This window comes from Rhea pennata, chromosome Z (genome assembly GCF_028389875.1).
Source record: "Rhea pennata isolate bPtePen1 chromosome Z, bPtePen1.pri, whole genome shotgun sequence".
NCBI classification, from domain to species: Eukaryota; Metazoa; Chordata; class Aves; order Rheiformes; family Rheidae; genus Rhea; species Rhea pennata.
The window spans coordinates 57,080,553-57,097,927 of NC_084702.1; the positions used below are offsets into that span (position 1 = coordinate 57,080,553).

At 34.5% G+C, this 17,375-nt stretch overlaps 1 protein-coding gene across 3 annotated transcripts in view; it reads right to left on the reverse strand.

The window, feature by feature from the left end:
* AP3B1 (adaptor related protein complex 3 subunit beta 1) overlaps positions 1 to 17,375 on the reverse strand; it is a 144,013-nt gene that overhangs the window by 31,796 nt on the left and 94,842 nt on the right. For all 3 annotated transcript variants that reach the window (XM_062599444.1, XM_062599443.1, XM_062599442.1), the window contains exons 21-22: positions 15,647 to 15,719; positions 14,931 to 15,037 (exon numbers count right to left, since the gene is read on the reverse strand). In XM_062599444.1, coding sequence (XP_062455428.1) covers positions 14,931 to 15,037; positions 15,647 to 15,719 — 180 coding nt within the window. The remainder of the gene's footprint in view (positions 1 to 14,930; positions 15,038 to 15,646; positions 15,720 to 17,375) is intronic.

Below are 17,375 nucleotides of genomic sequence, written 5' to 3' on the forward strand. Positions count from 1 at the left end.
TATTATTTTTTTTTAAATGACAGAGGACACAAGAAGTATTTTGTTTTTATTTTATATTTTTCCTTTGTTTAGTAATGCAGCAATAATAAACTTAGATTACCTTTTGATCGCGATTAGGACAACGTACACGTTTGGGTAAAATTGTATCATTGGAAAAAAAACGGTTGCTCCCAAGAACGACAATAGTTATAATTCTATTCCTCTAAATTACATTCTGTTAAAGCGGTGGACTGAATCATTTAATCTAAGTAGCCCTTCTACTGCCCTCCTATTGGCAATACCCATGACATAATCCGCGAGTGACCTACTGAGCTGTGAGAGCGATAGCCTTGCTCGCGCTCCCCGTAAGGCTACGCTCCAGCAACTTCCGAACAGTTAAGATGAGAAGGGCTATCACACAGCCCAGCCACATTTACATGATCTTTCAATTCAAGCTATAAGAGCAAGTTAACCGTAGTTTTATAACATTAGGAGAAAGATGTAGAACCAGGCAAACAAAGGAAAGACCAGTAGTTACTGGCAGAAAACAGTATATTCACGACCTTTTGCTCTGTTACCAGTTATGTATGAGTCGCAATCACAGTGCAATGTCTTTCTTATACAGCTCTTAAAAATAATTTGGGAAAAAAAGATGCAATAAAAAAAGCAAAGAATTGCAGAAAGAATTTCAACAGCCTAGTCTACCTTATTATAACTAGGATTTCAAAAGGCTGTGGGCAAACCCCAACATTAAAGCTTAATTAAGTCTTGCTAATATGGATTGTTGAACTAAAGATAGTGTCCTCTGAGAGGGGGAAAAAAAAGCAAATTAATTTTTGTAATCCAGGAAAATGATACCATGGTTCAATTTTGGCTAATTTATCTAGAAAGACAATCAATGGCTTCACATCAAATTCTGGAAAATAGTTAAAATAAGTTTCCTTCCAAAGCTCATCCAACAGTTACATCTGCTAAACACCGAAAGCCACATCTGCGAGAAGTCCTTCAATTTCAAATACATCTTTACTCCTCTCTTTTTGCCCTGTCACCAATTTTTAACAAGGTTCTACAATTACCCAAGTGATTAATATTTTAATACAACTAACTGAAAGTTAGTATATTAATACCCATATTTTTAAGTCAGTAATTTTAAGTATTGGCTTAAATGTCCATTTTTTTAAACGAATCAACAATTTGACATAGAAACTTAGTTCCAAAAATTCTCAATGATTTCCAACATTTATAGAATATATTTTTTCTCTAAAAATCTTTCCAAAAAGAAAAGAGTGCCTCCCACGCACAGCTCCCATCTATTTTTAAATCACACAGATATTAGTCTCGGACCAAAGAGAGCTTTTATTATACTCCCAATGGTCACTTCTGTAAGGCATCCAAAATTAATTATTTTCTCTGCTTCTTCTTTAATATTAATATGGTCTCAAATAGGTATAAAAGTAGCCTTTCAAAGAAGCAGTGTGAATCTCTGAATCTAGAGATGATCAAAATCTTCTCTAATGTTTGCTCAGTTATCTTCTAATATTTCTATGACCCTTAGATTTTTCATTGGTTTTCTTACAATATAGAAAAAACTAGACAGACTTCCAGTGAATCAATAAAAAATTTTCCCTTAAAACTTTAAGCTGTTATAAATGCAGAATGCAGTCTGTCTCGCTGGCCCGCATTCATAAATAAAATACAAAATCATACCAAAAAGTATGCTCTCCATTTTAAAAATGATTGACAGTATGGAATTGATAGTTTTCTGCTCTTTAGGAACTCCAGTTTAAGACCTCACTCTGGTTCCCTTATATGCTATAGCAGTTCTTTAGGCTTTGTTTTAAAATAAGACTTTTTGAGTTTTGGTATCTTTGCCTTTTTCTTATGCTGTACATGACGAAACATGAATAACCTAATGAAAGTTAGTGAAATCTTTAAAAAAGTCCCCAAAGAAGGAATTTAAGCAGTAATAGAACAGGAATATTCTCATGACTCCGTAAGTCTGGAGTATTAAAAAACATGAAGGAGAGGGCTACACTCTGTATCGTAATTATGACCCACAGACCTTTGTATAAATTCAGAACTGCAGATTCTTCCCTATAGGGCACTCTGGGATCACTACTGCATTATGAAAAGGGCTTATACTGATACTAAGGGAGGATTTCTTTTACTACATTCACAGAAAATTCCTACACTCAAAGGCTTATATTGCTTCCCAATACACTTTTCTACTTCTAAAATATGGTGACCACTCAAAAAGTAAAATCCACGTCTGCGCAAGGAAAACCTCAAGATTTACTGTCACTTTTTCTCACATGCAATTCAATTGCAATGACTCAAGCAAAGCACAGACAGTCTTGTGGCTCAAGCATGTGTGTGACTTTCATCAAGCAGTGCAATATTTTCAACTCCTTTGCAACAGTCATTAGGTGTTTCAAGACGATGTTCTCGCAACATGCTAACAAGTAATTTACCTTCAGTTTAGTGGACTCACTATTCCACCAACCACCTGACTGAGGAGTTTGAGAAATACCTGAAGTAGTTTGAGAGTCAGGTGTCAACCTTGTGTCCCACTTACAAATTTGAAAGAGCGAATGATGCAGAGAGGGATTAATACAGATTTTGGCACTGAGTTTAAGTGACTTTAGAGAAACTCTTACAACTTTTTCTCATATATTATTTTAACTTTGGCAAATAGCCAGAACTCTTCAGCAACAAGACCTCTAAAGTGAAAACATACTGAAACCTACTGGCAATAAAGCATAATTTTACAATTAGTGTTATACTGTACAATTCCTTCATATGGACACTTCTTCCAACAGAAGCACTTAGTGCAAACTTTTCCCCAGAAAAGGGTCTCTTGTGTTAGGATAACTGCATAATTTAAGTTGAAACATTTGCTACAGAGTATCACCTACAAGCCAAAACACAGCAGTGAACTCGGGCTATAATCCAGTACACTGAAATCTAGCATGGGTAAGTTTGAATGCTAAAGCACCAAGTCCGCAGTTGCCCCAAATGGGCAAACACCCAGAACCAGCACGGAGCCCAGCGCGCTGCCCCTCTTCACTGCCAACGCGGGTGCAGAATCTCTGCCGGTACCGCAACGCCGCTCTGCTGTAGGGTGCAGATGTGCCAGCACTTCCCAAGGTCGCTTTCACTTTACACATAATATTTTAGCCGGAAAAATCCATACTCCTTGGGTTGTGAAAGTTATCATTCACCTGACTGAGATGACCACTAAAACACAGCCTTTTCATGTTTTGTTTCCCATGAGCTTAACTTCTTGGTCTTAAAAAGAAATAAAAAAGCATTGTTACAGTTTGCAGTGTCAAAACAGAGATTTGTGTAAAACAAGTTGTTTGCAGTTTCTTTGTTAATACTCAAAATGACTTTTTTGGGGGTGGGGCAGGGAGGAGGAACAGATGGATGGATGGACTTGGAAACAATACTCGTGGTGCAGGACTAGTCCAGCCCCTCAGCAGAGGCTCCCCCTTTCACACTCACCACTCGTTTCCAGCCACGCACAACTGAGAAACACAACCAGAAACACAAGGACGTACTGCAAACACAAAACCCCACTCAAAGCGTATCTTTACTAAAGGCTCTATTGTATAGACACAGATTTTAAAGTTAAGCATGTTCCTTTAAATATTAGCTTTGGCTGTGCTAGGTCCCTTGGCTGACTACTCAAGACAAGCTGGGGAATCCTCATCACTTTTGAGATTACCTCCATACTAACCAGTATTAAGTATTTCTGCTACTATCATCAAAATCCTCCAAAGATTCCTAGTTAATTGAGCACAAATGTAGCAACAAGATTGTAACAGTGATGATTAACACTTATTCCAATTTAAAGCAACCTTTAATACACAAATATATTTAATAATAGTTGAAATACACGACTTAATTACTTAACATACTCTAAAGCTGTTGGTACTATAAAGCACCTTTAGTCGAAACAGAAGGATTTTTGTACGTATTTCATGAAAACATCCCAAACAAGTATAACAGTAAAAATTTGTACACAAATCTACTTTTACAGCCATGAACTTCTCCAATCCATTACACAGCTAAAGGTTCTACTTCACAGCTCTAACAAATGCAGCTTTCTCCAATTCTTCTGGCACATTTACACCAAGAATTGAGATGCTACAGACCAGGAACAGCAACCATTATGAACAAACATTTAAAATAAAAACTTTCATCAACTGCCCAGAAACCAATTCAGGAAGAGTCTAGAACTGTTTTTTCAGTCTTAATATGTCAAGACATCATGCACCACAAGGTCATCAGGAGAAAAGCATGCAAAAATAAGGTGAGAGTCTGCCACTAAAGTGAGCTTTATAAAACCCATCTCTCTGATATTACTATATTTAATGACAGCATCATTCAACAGCCTTTCAAAGAGTAAGCTGTTCCTCCAATAATCTCCAGATTCTGTAGCATAGGAAAATGGAAAACATTTCAAAATGCTGCTGGTGTTAGAAAACAGAGACACATCACTTATCAACCTCTTTTAAAAAAGACCTTAACACTAGTTGGGGAGAGGTTGGGGGGGGGGGGGGGGGAATTCTACCTTCCTAGCATTGTTAGCAAAAGCTTTTGGAGCACGTTAAAAGTATCTATGTACGGACATAATTCATAAGATTCTAAGTCACCTTTCTTTAGCAATGGCAATTTCCTTGGCTTTTACTTATTTCGCACTGCTAGCCTAAAAGTCACGTGTTAACCTATTACCAATCAATGAAAGGAATGACAAGGCCAGGATCCTGAAGTACATAGGTCCCAAAAGCAACAAACAAGCTCAATTAGCTCCACACATAGCTCTTCCTTTCAAAGACAAAAATTTAACCTTCCCAAACAAATTTTAAGTTACTCTTAATATTTTGGGACAGAACTGAAGTTCTTGACTTGCAATTTGAGCAGCTGGTGCTGCACTCCATGATGACAACTCCAGTAAAAGCAACAAGATGGAATCTTACATGCATCAGCCAAGCCTTGGTTATTTACTTTTTCAAATACAACAAACAAAAGTCCCCAACGATTTCAGAGATCAAAACATTATTAGTTATGAAGTATTAACTCGTATTCTAATTTATATTTAAAAATCATAAAATTTCAATGCTTATGGACAGTCAGGATGGTTAGGTAGATGTAGAATAGGACAGAAGCTGTAACACAAACTTTGATCCTGATCAGTAATGAATCTTCTGGTGAGACCTCAGCCTTCTCTTTATACTACTATAAATTTCTCCTTTTTTGTGGAATCCAAACTTCAGTTAAGCACAGACCAATAATAATCAAGAAAAGAGGCGAACTAAAGCAACTTACATCTGTCATACATCATTCCTACATGTGAAATTGTTAGCTGCATTCATAAGGTGTAATTCATACTCAGAAGAGCTCTGTGAACTCATGTCACTGCAAATCCTCCTCGCAGAGAGGTGGTGAGCTTCAATAAATAGTTTTCAGCAGATTCCCTAAAAATTCTTAAGTGTTTAATGAACAAACAACATTACAATCTGTTTCTTCATTTGGGATATCCTTTTAGCAGAATATGCCAATGATCATGGAGTTATGCAACAATATAATGTTAAACTCAAACAAGATTTTTAGTTTGAGTGTTATTCATCAGCACAAAAATAAAAAACCACAAACCTAAAATCTATCATACAAAAAGACACATACAATCTGTAAGTGATGCAGCTAAAGGAAGAAGGCCAAGAAGGCTGTTAAATAAAATATACAATAGCATCAATCTTTGAATGTACAGAATATAAAGTTCTTTTTAATAACTTTGAGGTAAGAGTTCTTCTTTCCAGACTAATGTACAGTCCTCAGATACTCACAATAGTCTGATAATGATGTGCTGCAGATGACAAAATGCAAAGGAATTGATTTAAACTCAGGATATTTAGTTTTCTATGGTATCAATTTTATACATGATACTGCACAAAAAAATGAAATATTGTAACTTGTTAAATAGCTACAACATGGTAAGCTGCAAAAAAGACATTCTCTTGCTGCACTCCAAATAAAAAAAAATGCGTTAATTTTATTCTATTACAAGTATGTAACTGTTCTGTATAGTTAATATATGTTAGGCAAGCAAAAGTATATCAACAGCCTCCTAGGAGCTGTATAAATTCACATTCTATTTCTATTATGATTCTGTTCTTGTGTTTAAACAAACTTTGTCATCGGATCATCATTTACTGTGACCCTCTGAAAATAAAGTGAACACTTATTAGCACATTTTCTGGCACATGTCGTGTCTCTGTCACTAAACAATGTCTTAATTTTAAATTCTTGTTTAGAATCACTGCTTTGACAAGCACTGTCACTGTTCAAGGTCTGCATGAAGCTTCAAACTGCATATTATCACCCATTGACAAACTCGACATTTTATGAAGAGCCCCTTCTCACACTGACTTATCCTCCTTACCCTGTGTAAATAAGTAACAATTCATTTTATAACCTTGACTTTAAAGTCCAGCCTTTCCACCCTCTTTTTTCTTCTTCCTAAACAAGTGACAAAGAACAAGGAAACTGATTGAAGGGGTCCATTATGTATCAACTTAAAGAAAGGCAAAGTGATTGATGAAACTAGCAGTCACCTTCACTGCTAGCTACTGCACCTGTATCCTTTTTGTCAAATGACCTGAAAATCCTGCTGACAGTTTAACATTCACCACAAGGATACACTCTATAGTACCGGAGTTTTGAATATTTTTATTTGCTCAGAAATTTATGAGAATAATTTTTTTCTTTTGTAAGATGGAACACCACATTTAAAATTAGTAGCGATTTGTATTTTATTTCCACATATCTTGTGCTTTCCAACAGTTTACTTTGCAAAACTATTAAATAATATACACTCGTAGCTGACAAACAACAGCTCTTCTGCAGGTGTCATGCAGTGAAATTGTTTACACTATGATCATCATTTTAGTAAAATTTGCCAACAGTTATAAGTGAATCTCGGTTATTTTTCTTATCGTGGAATAAATTCATTTTCCATGCTTCAGACTATATTTCAGAGCTTTTCAGTAATGATCATTTAAAAACATGTTCTTTTACAATCATTTTCAGTTTTTAAATAATATCTGGCTACTTTAATACAATTGTGGGTTAACAGAATAATTAAAACTTACTTTCTTAGAAGATTATTAAAGAAAACAAAACTGTTCTTATGGAACTGGAGCTAGCCTACTATGTTCTTCATGAAATAAAAATTTCACAAGGAAAGTGACAATTGAGAGACAAAAATCTCTCCCCCCCCCCCCAAAAAAAAAAAAAAAAAAAAAAAAAAAGCTGCTTTACTCTGTGTGGGACACAGCACCACTTCCTTTGGGCATTTATTACCTGTTAAAAACCAATCTTTTGGTGAGTGGCAGTTCAGGGTTTTTGAGAGCAAGCTGCAATATTTCTTCGGGTCTGCAGAGTCATAATTAAAGCTGAACTGAGTGGAATTGGAGAGGGAAGGTCAGTGAGGTGCCGTATGAGAGATGAGGCTGGGCTGATGGGCACCAAATGAACAAATTATGATGGGCCCCACTCAATGTGATGAGGTCAAATGCTTGTTTCTACCCACTGACAGTTCAATTTCCCTGAAATGTCTCTCGGTTCTCTATGAGCTAATTATGAATGAAAAGTTATCAACTGCCCACACCAAAAGGAGCTTTCTTGGAGCTTTTAATGTCAAAATATTGTTAGAAACGCATGCTGCCCCAGCTTTTCAGTCAAACAATACCTGGAATAATCTAAATACCAGTGCTACACTACATACTTTTTACCTGCAGTAGACAAAACATTCCCTAACTGTTATTAGAGAAAACCTAAGTTTTATAAAGCAAATCTACATTGCCATAACAATTTATTATCATAACAGTACAATGCTGATAGTTTTATATAACATAAGACACGTAACTTTCAAATATTTACATGCTAATATTCATTTCCAAGAAAAGATAACTGGGTTGTTTGATTTAAAGTATATACACTAAGCTGTATCTCAGTATCCAGATGATACTTTAGCACAACTCAAAAGCTATTGATAAAGACACATAGTTCTTTCATATAAGCTCAGTTTTCAGAGTAGATTCCTAATTATTTTTATGAAGTATTATTACTTTTGAAAATTAAAACACATATATTTGCATATACTTCCTAGAATATTAGATATGTATGTAATTGTTTAGATTTTTAGACAGTTTTCCTCAGAAATTGAATCTCTAAAGTTTAAAAAAGACAAAGACAAGTGAATGGATTGTACAAATGGGAATTGACAATAGGAGTTTCTGAAAAATTTCAAACTACTTATTTCAATACACAGGTAATTTTCAAGACCTTTTGGCCATGGTTATTGGCTACTTCAAAGTCCAGAAGTGACAGTCGCCTGATGCTTCAATTTAATGTTATAAAATTCTCTTCTTTATAACTGTTTCTACTTGATATGTTTATTTACAAGTCAGTCGTTTTTAACAAAAACTCCTAAGAACAGACTTAAAATAGGTAATCACTACTTGGCAAGTTACTGTTACCCTTATGTGTGTACTTCCTATCTCCTTGGCACTGCATAAGATGAGACAGTTCAAAGGCATTAACTATACTTTCAAATTTTGTTAATTTTACAGACTGATGAAACTACAGTATGCACATAATGACAATAACATGCTAAAGTCAGAATACATCTGAAACACTAAATATTGATTTAATAAACTAAAATTACTTATCAGATGTTAAGATTATCACATTGGGATATGGTAAGGGGATACATCTAAGCCAGTGTTTTCAAAAAATACAGTATAATTTTAAAGTTGTTCTAAAGAAACTGATTAAAATAAGCAACCATAAAAGAGTAAAGAGAAGTAAATCTTCAGTCATATAGGTCTAAGCCGTCATCTTGTGAATAGCACATGTAATATAAAAAAGAGCCTGAAGTTTCAGTACACCACAGTATTAAATATAACAATATATCAGTTGCTGTTATTGTAGTTGGCATGCCATCTTATTATACACACTGTGGATCAAGAGTTATTACAACAACAAAAAACAGTGCTTCACAGTCTTCACGTTTAAGTACCACAATTAAGAACAGAGAAATGCAGTTCATTCATTACAGAACCTTTTCAGGAAGTTGATTTTTTCTAATTCATATTGTAATTGCATTGTTCTAATCCTGTATTATAAAGGCAGCTGCTTGCCTATCATTTGTACTTTCCTCGTTAATCCTGACTCAGTGAATTAACCTTTAATTACAGCCGTTAAAATTGAAATGAGCCTCTTGTCTGGCTGGGGCTGCCCCCTTCCAGTGCATGAGACTGATGAAAATTTTTAGGGTCAATGAATATGTCCCATGTCATGTCTGATAGATGCTAAAGATGTGAGGAGGTAAATGTTACCTTAGAAAGATGTGGTTGAAATTTTTAAGAGCTAGGTTTTATTGACAAAATAAAACAAAAACACAGCTTTTTTTCCCCCTCTCCTCTGAGTTACACAGCGTAACACACATACAGACATGCTTTACTTTATATATGTTACCATTATATGTTTAAAGAATAACTTTGGGAATCACCTCTATGCACTACACATTTGTTTTTAAAAACCTAACATCATGTTTTCAGCAGTCCTATTTTAAGGACTATATATATATGTATATATGTATTACGTTGGCAAGAAAAGAAACATTACTTTGAATTCTCTCATAGATTTAGGCATCTAATTCTCAATAAAATTGGATTAGTTGCAAGAAAAAAAAATATTACTTTTAATGGCAGGCCAGAAGAGGACTATAAGGGTCTCATCAGAGTAACCCTTATTTAAAGGGGTTTGTTTGCAAAAAGCCCACAAATTTCTATTTTATAGATACGTTTTTAATATTCTAATTTTCTGTAGTTTGTCATTTTAGCACTTTTTATTTTTTAGATGCAATATTCAAACATATTTTGATCTCCAAGATTAAAATTCCATTCAAAACAAAACAACAAATAGCATTGAATCAGCAGATCTAGTTAATAAGTATATAAATTAGTGAGTATACAAGTTGTCAATATTAACACATTATATACTTTAAGACCCAATCCAGAGAACATGTAGTACTAAAACACAATAGTTTCAACCCAATCTATGAGACTATACACAATAATAATTCAATACAGACAAGGCATATTCTATTTGGGCTCGTGTCTTGTATCAGGAATTTGTTTTTGACAGGGAAGACGGAATGCTCAAATTGCCCATATTTCCAAATTAAATTCTCAAATTTATTTGAAAAGAAAAATTTGAAGGTTCTTAATTCTTAAACATAGTGCTCTTTTAATACTTATGTATTTAATAAACATGAGGGGGATTTTTAAGGCTTAAAAATTAAAAACATTAAGAATACGTGTGCCAATGATAAATGGACTTCTAATTAAAAAATAAAGGTGAAATGACACTTTTAAAAAGATAATTTAAAAAAAGCTATAAAAACTTTTTAAAAACCTATGAAGCTTTCACTTTAAAAATTCCAAAAGTATGTGGAAATGATTTCTGGAAAGTCATTATAACTTTCAAATATTTGACTTAATGAATATTATATGCTGCCATTTAAAGAATACCCAGCAAATTTAGATAAGCACGGAAAAAGTAAAGTTAATTATTTAAAAGGTCTTTGTTTTACTCTTCCTTCTGTCTTGGCAATGGTTAATATGTCGTGACGAGCTGCTACATGCATTTGTAGATCTCAAAGTGCTTTCCCAAGGTGAGTAAGCATCATTATCCTCATTTTTCAGATGGAGAACTAAAAGATTAAGTTACTCCCTCTAGATCACACAGCAAGTAGTAACCCAAAAATAGAACTCATTTTCCATATGTAACACCCAGTTCTGTATCCACTGGAGCACGCTCTGCCTTCCCACAAGCATCAGTCACACCTAATCGGCTGCGCAGAGCTGAATGTTGGGCAGCACTCAGAGAAAGTTGCTTTTTAACTCTTAAATTCAAGGCTACACCTTTTCACTTACTTCACAGACACGGACCTTTCCAGGCACCCTACTAACAAGACATTCACAAAATCTGTTCTAGTTAAACCCTATGCTAGTTACAATGCTCCTACAGCACCAAGTAGGGAAAAACGCAGGCAACACAGATACAATTTTGTGGAACAGTATGAAGTATCAAGGCAGGATACCATAACCATGTGTTATCCTAACATAAAACCACAAAAACATCTGATTAAAATAAAATCTGGCTGGTATTCCATATTGATACATAGGAAACATCTTTTGCCTAAGTAAAAAAGTTTTAGTGGGACTGGATATATTTACAAAAAATGTAAACCAAGATACTAAAAAACAATCACTCAGTCAATGGTTGTTAAAATATTTAAGTATCTCTGAGAACACAGAGCAGAAGAATGGGAAGAAACTATTCGAGCCATCAGATGCAATTACTTGTGATAGCAGCAGACTGCATTACATCTGTTTCAAAAAATAATCGAGTTTAAGTCTCCTCGGATGGCGAAGCCATTCCTGAGGTAATTCCAATTCACCCAGGAAGAACCCAGGCCAGAGCTTATATGATCAATAAATATATCCAGTTATATAATAACTGGTGCTAACAAAGCTTTGAAACAATAAAACTCATGAAGTAGACTACAAGCCAATAACTATTTGGAAGGACTACCATTATTTATTTCTCCACTGTCGGATTTTGCAAATCCTTAAGCCCCTCGCTAATCTCTGCTAGAGGCTGCATACCAGACAAGCTCAATAGTCTAATCCATTACTGTAGTTCCCATATTCCCAGTAATTCTACCAGGTGACCCTTACCCAAGAAAAAGCAAATCATTATTCAGAATTACTTTTTTTTTTTTTTAAAAAAAAACACCTGCTAGAGTGGGTATTAGAAATAGCTTGAAAGTAATCTAAAATGACAAAAAGAAAGTTCTCTCTTGTAAAAACTACCTTGGCAATTGAGATATTAAAATACCATTTAAGTTGTGCTCTTACTCTGAAGAGATCTCCAGCTGAACATTGAGGTAGCTCATGTTTAGTATTTCTCAATGAATAAGTGCACTAAATTTATAATTAAATGCATTTATCACCTGGTCTGACACTTCTGCAGCTCAACCTCGACTTTTATCAAATGCTATTTTTTCTGCTCTATGCATCATCACTTTAAGTTCTCAAACTGGATTTTAATCAAAAGTTTTGTAGAGGATTCACATGACAGAAAACAGTATGATTTCCTGGAACTTTGAGTAGTACAGAACAATAAAAACACACTGTTGATAATTGTTATTATTAAAAGAATACATTGAACACACCAAAAAACCTAGCAAGTAAAGCAGTACCACTTCTACAAGCATGCTGTAATTCAACATGCATATTTAATGACAATACTCAATTATTACATCAAATGTATTTTCTGCAAGTACCTCTCCATTACAGCATCAAGAACTTTCCCCTCTTCTGCTGTAAGCTTATCACAAACTTCTCTTGCTAGTCACCCTTGATGTTTTCCCCCAAATTATCCCACTGGGGGTTGGAGAGAGAGAGAGGGAGGGAGGGGAACAGATCCAATCTCCTCTCCTCAAATCCTACTTATCTCAGTCTATGCTGCTTTGTCACAACCATATGCTACTTCCATTTTTGCTCCATTCAGCTGATGCTACCACTGGAGCTTGTATCCAATGGTTGGTTCTCCCTTGTGCTAACATGATCCTGAGACACAACAAATTTCTTGCTACTAAAGCAGTATTTCCTTCTCATTATTGTTTAATATATATATAATTTTTTATTACTGAATTACCATAAACAGTGCGCTCTGGGCTCTACATACTTAGGATGTTACAGTTTGTTCAGAAACAAACTGTAACAGGCGTATGTGTATGTGCATGCACAGGCATGTGAGGGAAGTGTATTATACATACACATTTAAATCATTAAAACAAATGAGTTGCAGGACAGACAAGGCATCATGCTGTACACTGCAGTTTTATTCAAGGATATTTTGTTTTTATAGGTTTAAAGAGACTCATAGTATTACTGTAAAACAATTGTCATATTTATACTTTCTATAATGTTCAGCAGCTATGAATTTAGGGATAAGGTTTATAAAAGCTGTATTCAATTACAGTGCCGAATGATTTGAATAATAGACTGTCTGACATATTCCAAGATAAGTGGCTGCTACATTTCTTTGCTATTAGGGTCATATACTGTACTTATCTATTTTTACTCCATGCTCCCCATTGCGTAGTAATAAATTAATTTCTTACTATTAGTTTGGCATGTGTCCTACAGTTAAATTCATTTTCTCTCCCACTGAAGAAAAAAAAGTTTTCTGAAGTATGACAACTATCCTTATTTTTAGAACTAGCAGTCACAGATTAAATTCAAAATACTATTTTAAGAGGCATATTCCCCCCACAAAGTCCTAAAAGCCATTTTTATATATTCATTTTTAGAAAATTACATGATGGTACTGAACAACATGTGACTACAGTTATTTAACTACTTGCATGCAAGACTTTACAATTTACAGAATTCATTTGAAAGAACAGCATTCAATCTCAGTGTTTAAATTTTGTTGCTTCCTGAAGCACAAAACACAGCAGAATAACCTCACATCTGTCTACAATTCTCGTCAATGGCAAGAGTAAAGTATATAGGTCTGAAAACACTATATGGCCCTACACAGGTAATCTTTATGCAGACAGCAACAATTATTTCTTACATGACTTTGGATAGTTTTCAGAGCTGGAAGTATGCAGAAATGTTCTAGTTCCTTTTCTGGCTGTGCATTTTAAGCAGAACTTTTTAGTATCAAGAAAGACGCATTTTGCGAAATCAACTCATTTATGCAGAACTTCTTCCATTGCTTAGCCTGTGCCTTTTAGCTCTTCCTATCTCATGCTTCTGTTTTTTTTCAAACTACCTTCAGGAAGATGGAGGACAGCAATTTTGCAAATGAATTGTAGCAGTTCTAAAGAAAGCAAGTACACGTATGCAGGAAGTGGAATGTGTTCATGTATTGTGGATGATGAAAGAATGAAGGACAAATAAGGGTTGTTCTCAAGCATTAAACATTACTAGCTGTTCTCTTTAACTTACCCTCAAAAAGGATAATTCTGAAGTAAAGCAGAAACAGTCATTTTTAAGCCAAATCATTACCAAGAAAACAAATTATAGCCTGCATTTTGAGCTGTTAAAACATTAAAGGATAGCAATTGTGGTTACCTACTCCTGTGTCGCACCAGTGCAACTCCTTGTTAAACTGCAAATTTAAAACGGATGCACAAAATGATTAAAGTTAAGAAAAATAAAATAAAACAAAAACAGAACACTAATCATTATTCTCCTGCAGCAAAGGAATGCCCTTTACCTCCATGACTTTGCTAAGCTTAATTATACCTATAGTTTTGAGATTCCCTAATGGAAAGTGCTACAAAGCAGAAAGCACTAACAGAATGAATCATGACACATACTGATACACCACTGATTGTAAATCTATACCCTTTTTATTTGCACCCAGGGGCTATGCTTTGTATACTCATGAAAAATTACTTGTAAGTAGCAAAATGTCATAGTTGAAGGCATGTATGGAGAACAGCAGGTTAAGAATCAACAATATTTGATTTTATGTAGTTTATTTTTCGATATTGTAGCAATTAAGAGAGAATTTGGAAGATTTGCATGGTTTGGAAACTTAATTTGTGAATACAAGTTTATTGGAGGCAAAGAAAAAGCCCGATTGAAAAAGAAGGTTAAAATCCTTTGACGTCATCATTCTTAAACATGCAGTATTCATACTTCTTCTACCTTTCAGAATGTTACTGTTACACATCAGAAAAAGCTGTCCAACTTGCATGTAAACCAGAATTTCATGCAGCACCTTACACAGATGAAAGTATTCTTAAAAAAAAAAAGTTAAGTTTCCCATGCACCTTCTTTAAGGCTACTTACATCAATGACTGATGAACCTGACAGACTTAAACCCTCCAGGTCTGCTGCTAAACTCGGGGACAAAACAGTTGCTGCAGGAACTGCCACAGGAGATGTCACAAGAGAGACTAGAAATAAAAGAAAAAGTAGATGATGCTTAGCTTTACAGAAATTTAGAATACTGTGAAGGACAACAAGCTATTTTCATTAAGTGTACAAAGATTCTAAATCTTGATCCAACTCATTTATGAAATCTGAGGAACTGCACTACAAGGCATAGCCAAAAAAACTCTACTAGCTTTACTCTGCTCTTCCAAGATTACATTTTAATCTGTTTTTCAAAATTGTGATTTTTAGCACGTTGTTATAAAAGTATTATTAATTCATAGGTTAGAACGCACAGATATTGTCAAAGAAATATCCATTGGTATCAGAGGAAACAAATTCACTTGAAAAGAAAGTAAGTTCAGACATACAAAATTTTCTCAAAACAGATGTTTTGCATACCAATATATTCCAAATTTTGAAATTGTTTCTCAGTTTTAAAACAAACAAAATTATGTATTCTAATAATTATGCTTCAAAAATAAGTTGACAGTCTGAGTGATACATATTTCTGTGTTAAGACACTGGAACGATAAATGAATAATTGTTTCAGACATTTAAATTTTCATTGAATTAACTGAACTGAATTTATCCCATTTAAAAAAAAATGAGATTTTAATCAAGATACTTACAGTCATCTAAATCTAAGAGAAACACATCTTTTTTATTTGGAGCTTTTCTGTCTTGTACTGTTTTTTCTTCTTTCTGTCAAAAAATATGAATATTTCAGCTTTTGTCATATCAGCAAAAGAATGTTATTCTACACTTCTATAATAGCAAAGTGTATTTCTGTTTTAAAACAGAATAAATATAATAAAAAAAATCCATTTTTAGAGCTCAGCATTCAGAGAATTCACCTGGTGAGAAATATTTTTTTTTATAAACAAACTAAATAGACTTGAATACTAATATTGCTGTTTCTTAACAGAATTTAATTACTGGGCATACATAAAAAACGCTGGTTTCTGTCACAATAAAAGATTTTAATTTTTAACTTTTGAACTGAATTTCTGAAATTAAGATTGGCAGAAATGTAAGCAAAGGGTTAAGTGGTAATAGAATGATCTCAGTGACTTGATAAATAGAACATTTCTAAAAAATTTGTTTCGATACAGCCAAATAAAAGGTTATAAATATATCTAAAAGAATGAATGTTGGTCATATCTGGTCAGTGAAGATTCAGGATAAATTTTAAGTGCCACAGCCGGAAAGCAACTCAAAATGAGCTGCCAGTATTGTGGTTTAGTAAAAAGGATTAATCTCTGAATCTTGCCAGAACCTGGACAACATCCTCACTGCTGGATGCTCAGTCTGTCCTCATGCTATTCCTATCTACTCTGAAGTATTCTTCATCTGGATCAGCTGCAGAACTACTTCTGTCTTTGGTGTCTCTGGGTCACTCTCCAGACGAAAAGCCTTGTCTTCCTTTCAGAGAAACTGTCCATTGCCCTTCGTCCTTAAACACTGCTCATAACCCAAGATATTCCAAGTAGCTTAAACATACTGCTTCCAGGAGTTCCACTTTCATGAACCTTCCAATTCACCAGTTTTGCCTTTCAATAGCATATGACAGCCAAAATTATTCTGTTAGTTATTTAAATAAATTAATAGATCTAAATAAAACAGTAAAACTCCATATGCCCACCCTGCCCTCTATTTCTTAAGCATTACTTGCGAGCTATCACGGTTCTTTCAGGCATGCAGGACTTCCTATGGGAGCCCGGAGTCCTTCTCACAAGCTCAGTGGTTAGAATCAATTTCTTTATCTGGCACTAAAATAAGAAAAATCCAAAAAAAATCCCCAACCTCTTTTCTAAAAAAATACACTCCCTTTCTTCTAGCATCTCTCCCTCATGATCAGTTTCAAGCAAATATTAACTTTTTTTTTCTTTCCCCAATTTGGGGGGAAATTCCAAGGATCCTTCCACTGAACAAGGGCAAAACCAGTTTTATATTCTCACCATTTGAATGGGAGCTATTTATGTTAATGACTATCAGGCCTAATCTGCAATAAACTGACATTATTCTTCATTTTCTTCCAATAAACCATGGCTCAAAACAGGCAGCATTCACTAGCATGATTATTACAAATATTCTTTATGTATTCTAGGAGAAGGAGGATGGGGTGGACAGAACAGAATGGAAACCACTACTGCTTGGTTATTTACTTCTTAATTCACATACCTGAATGGTCCTCATCACAATTCAAGTGTTCTATCACCACTGATTTATTTGGCCTAAAATATCCCTATGGATCAAGGAAACATTACAAAATACTTTTAAAATAGTGCTAATTCCTTAAATGCCTTGTCCAAAATCAGCCATCAACAACAATCTGTTGTAGAACTAGTTCTCCACAGT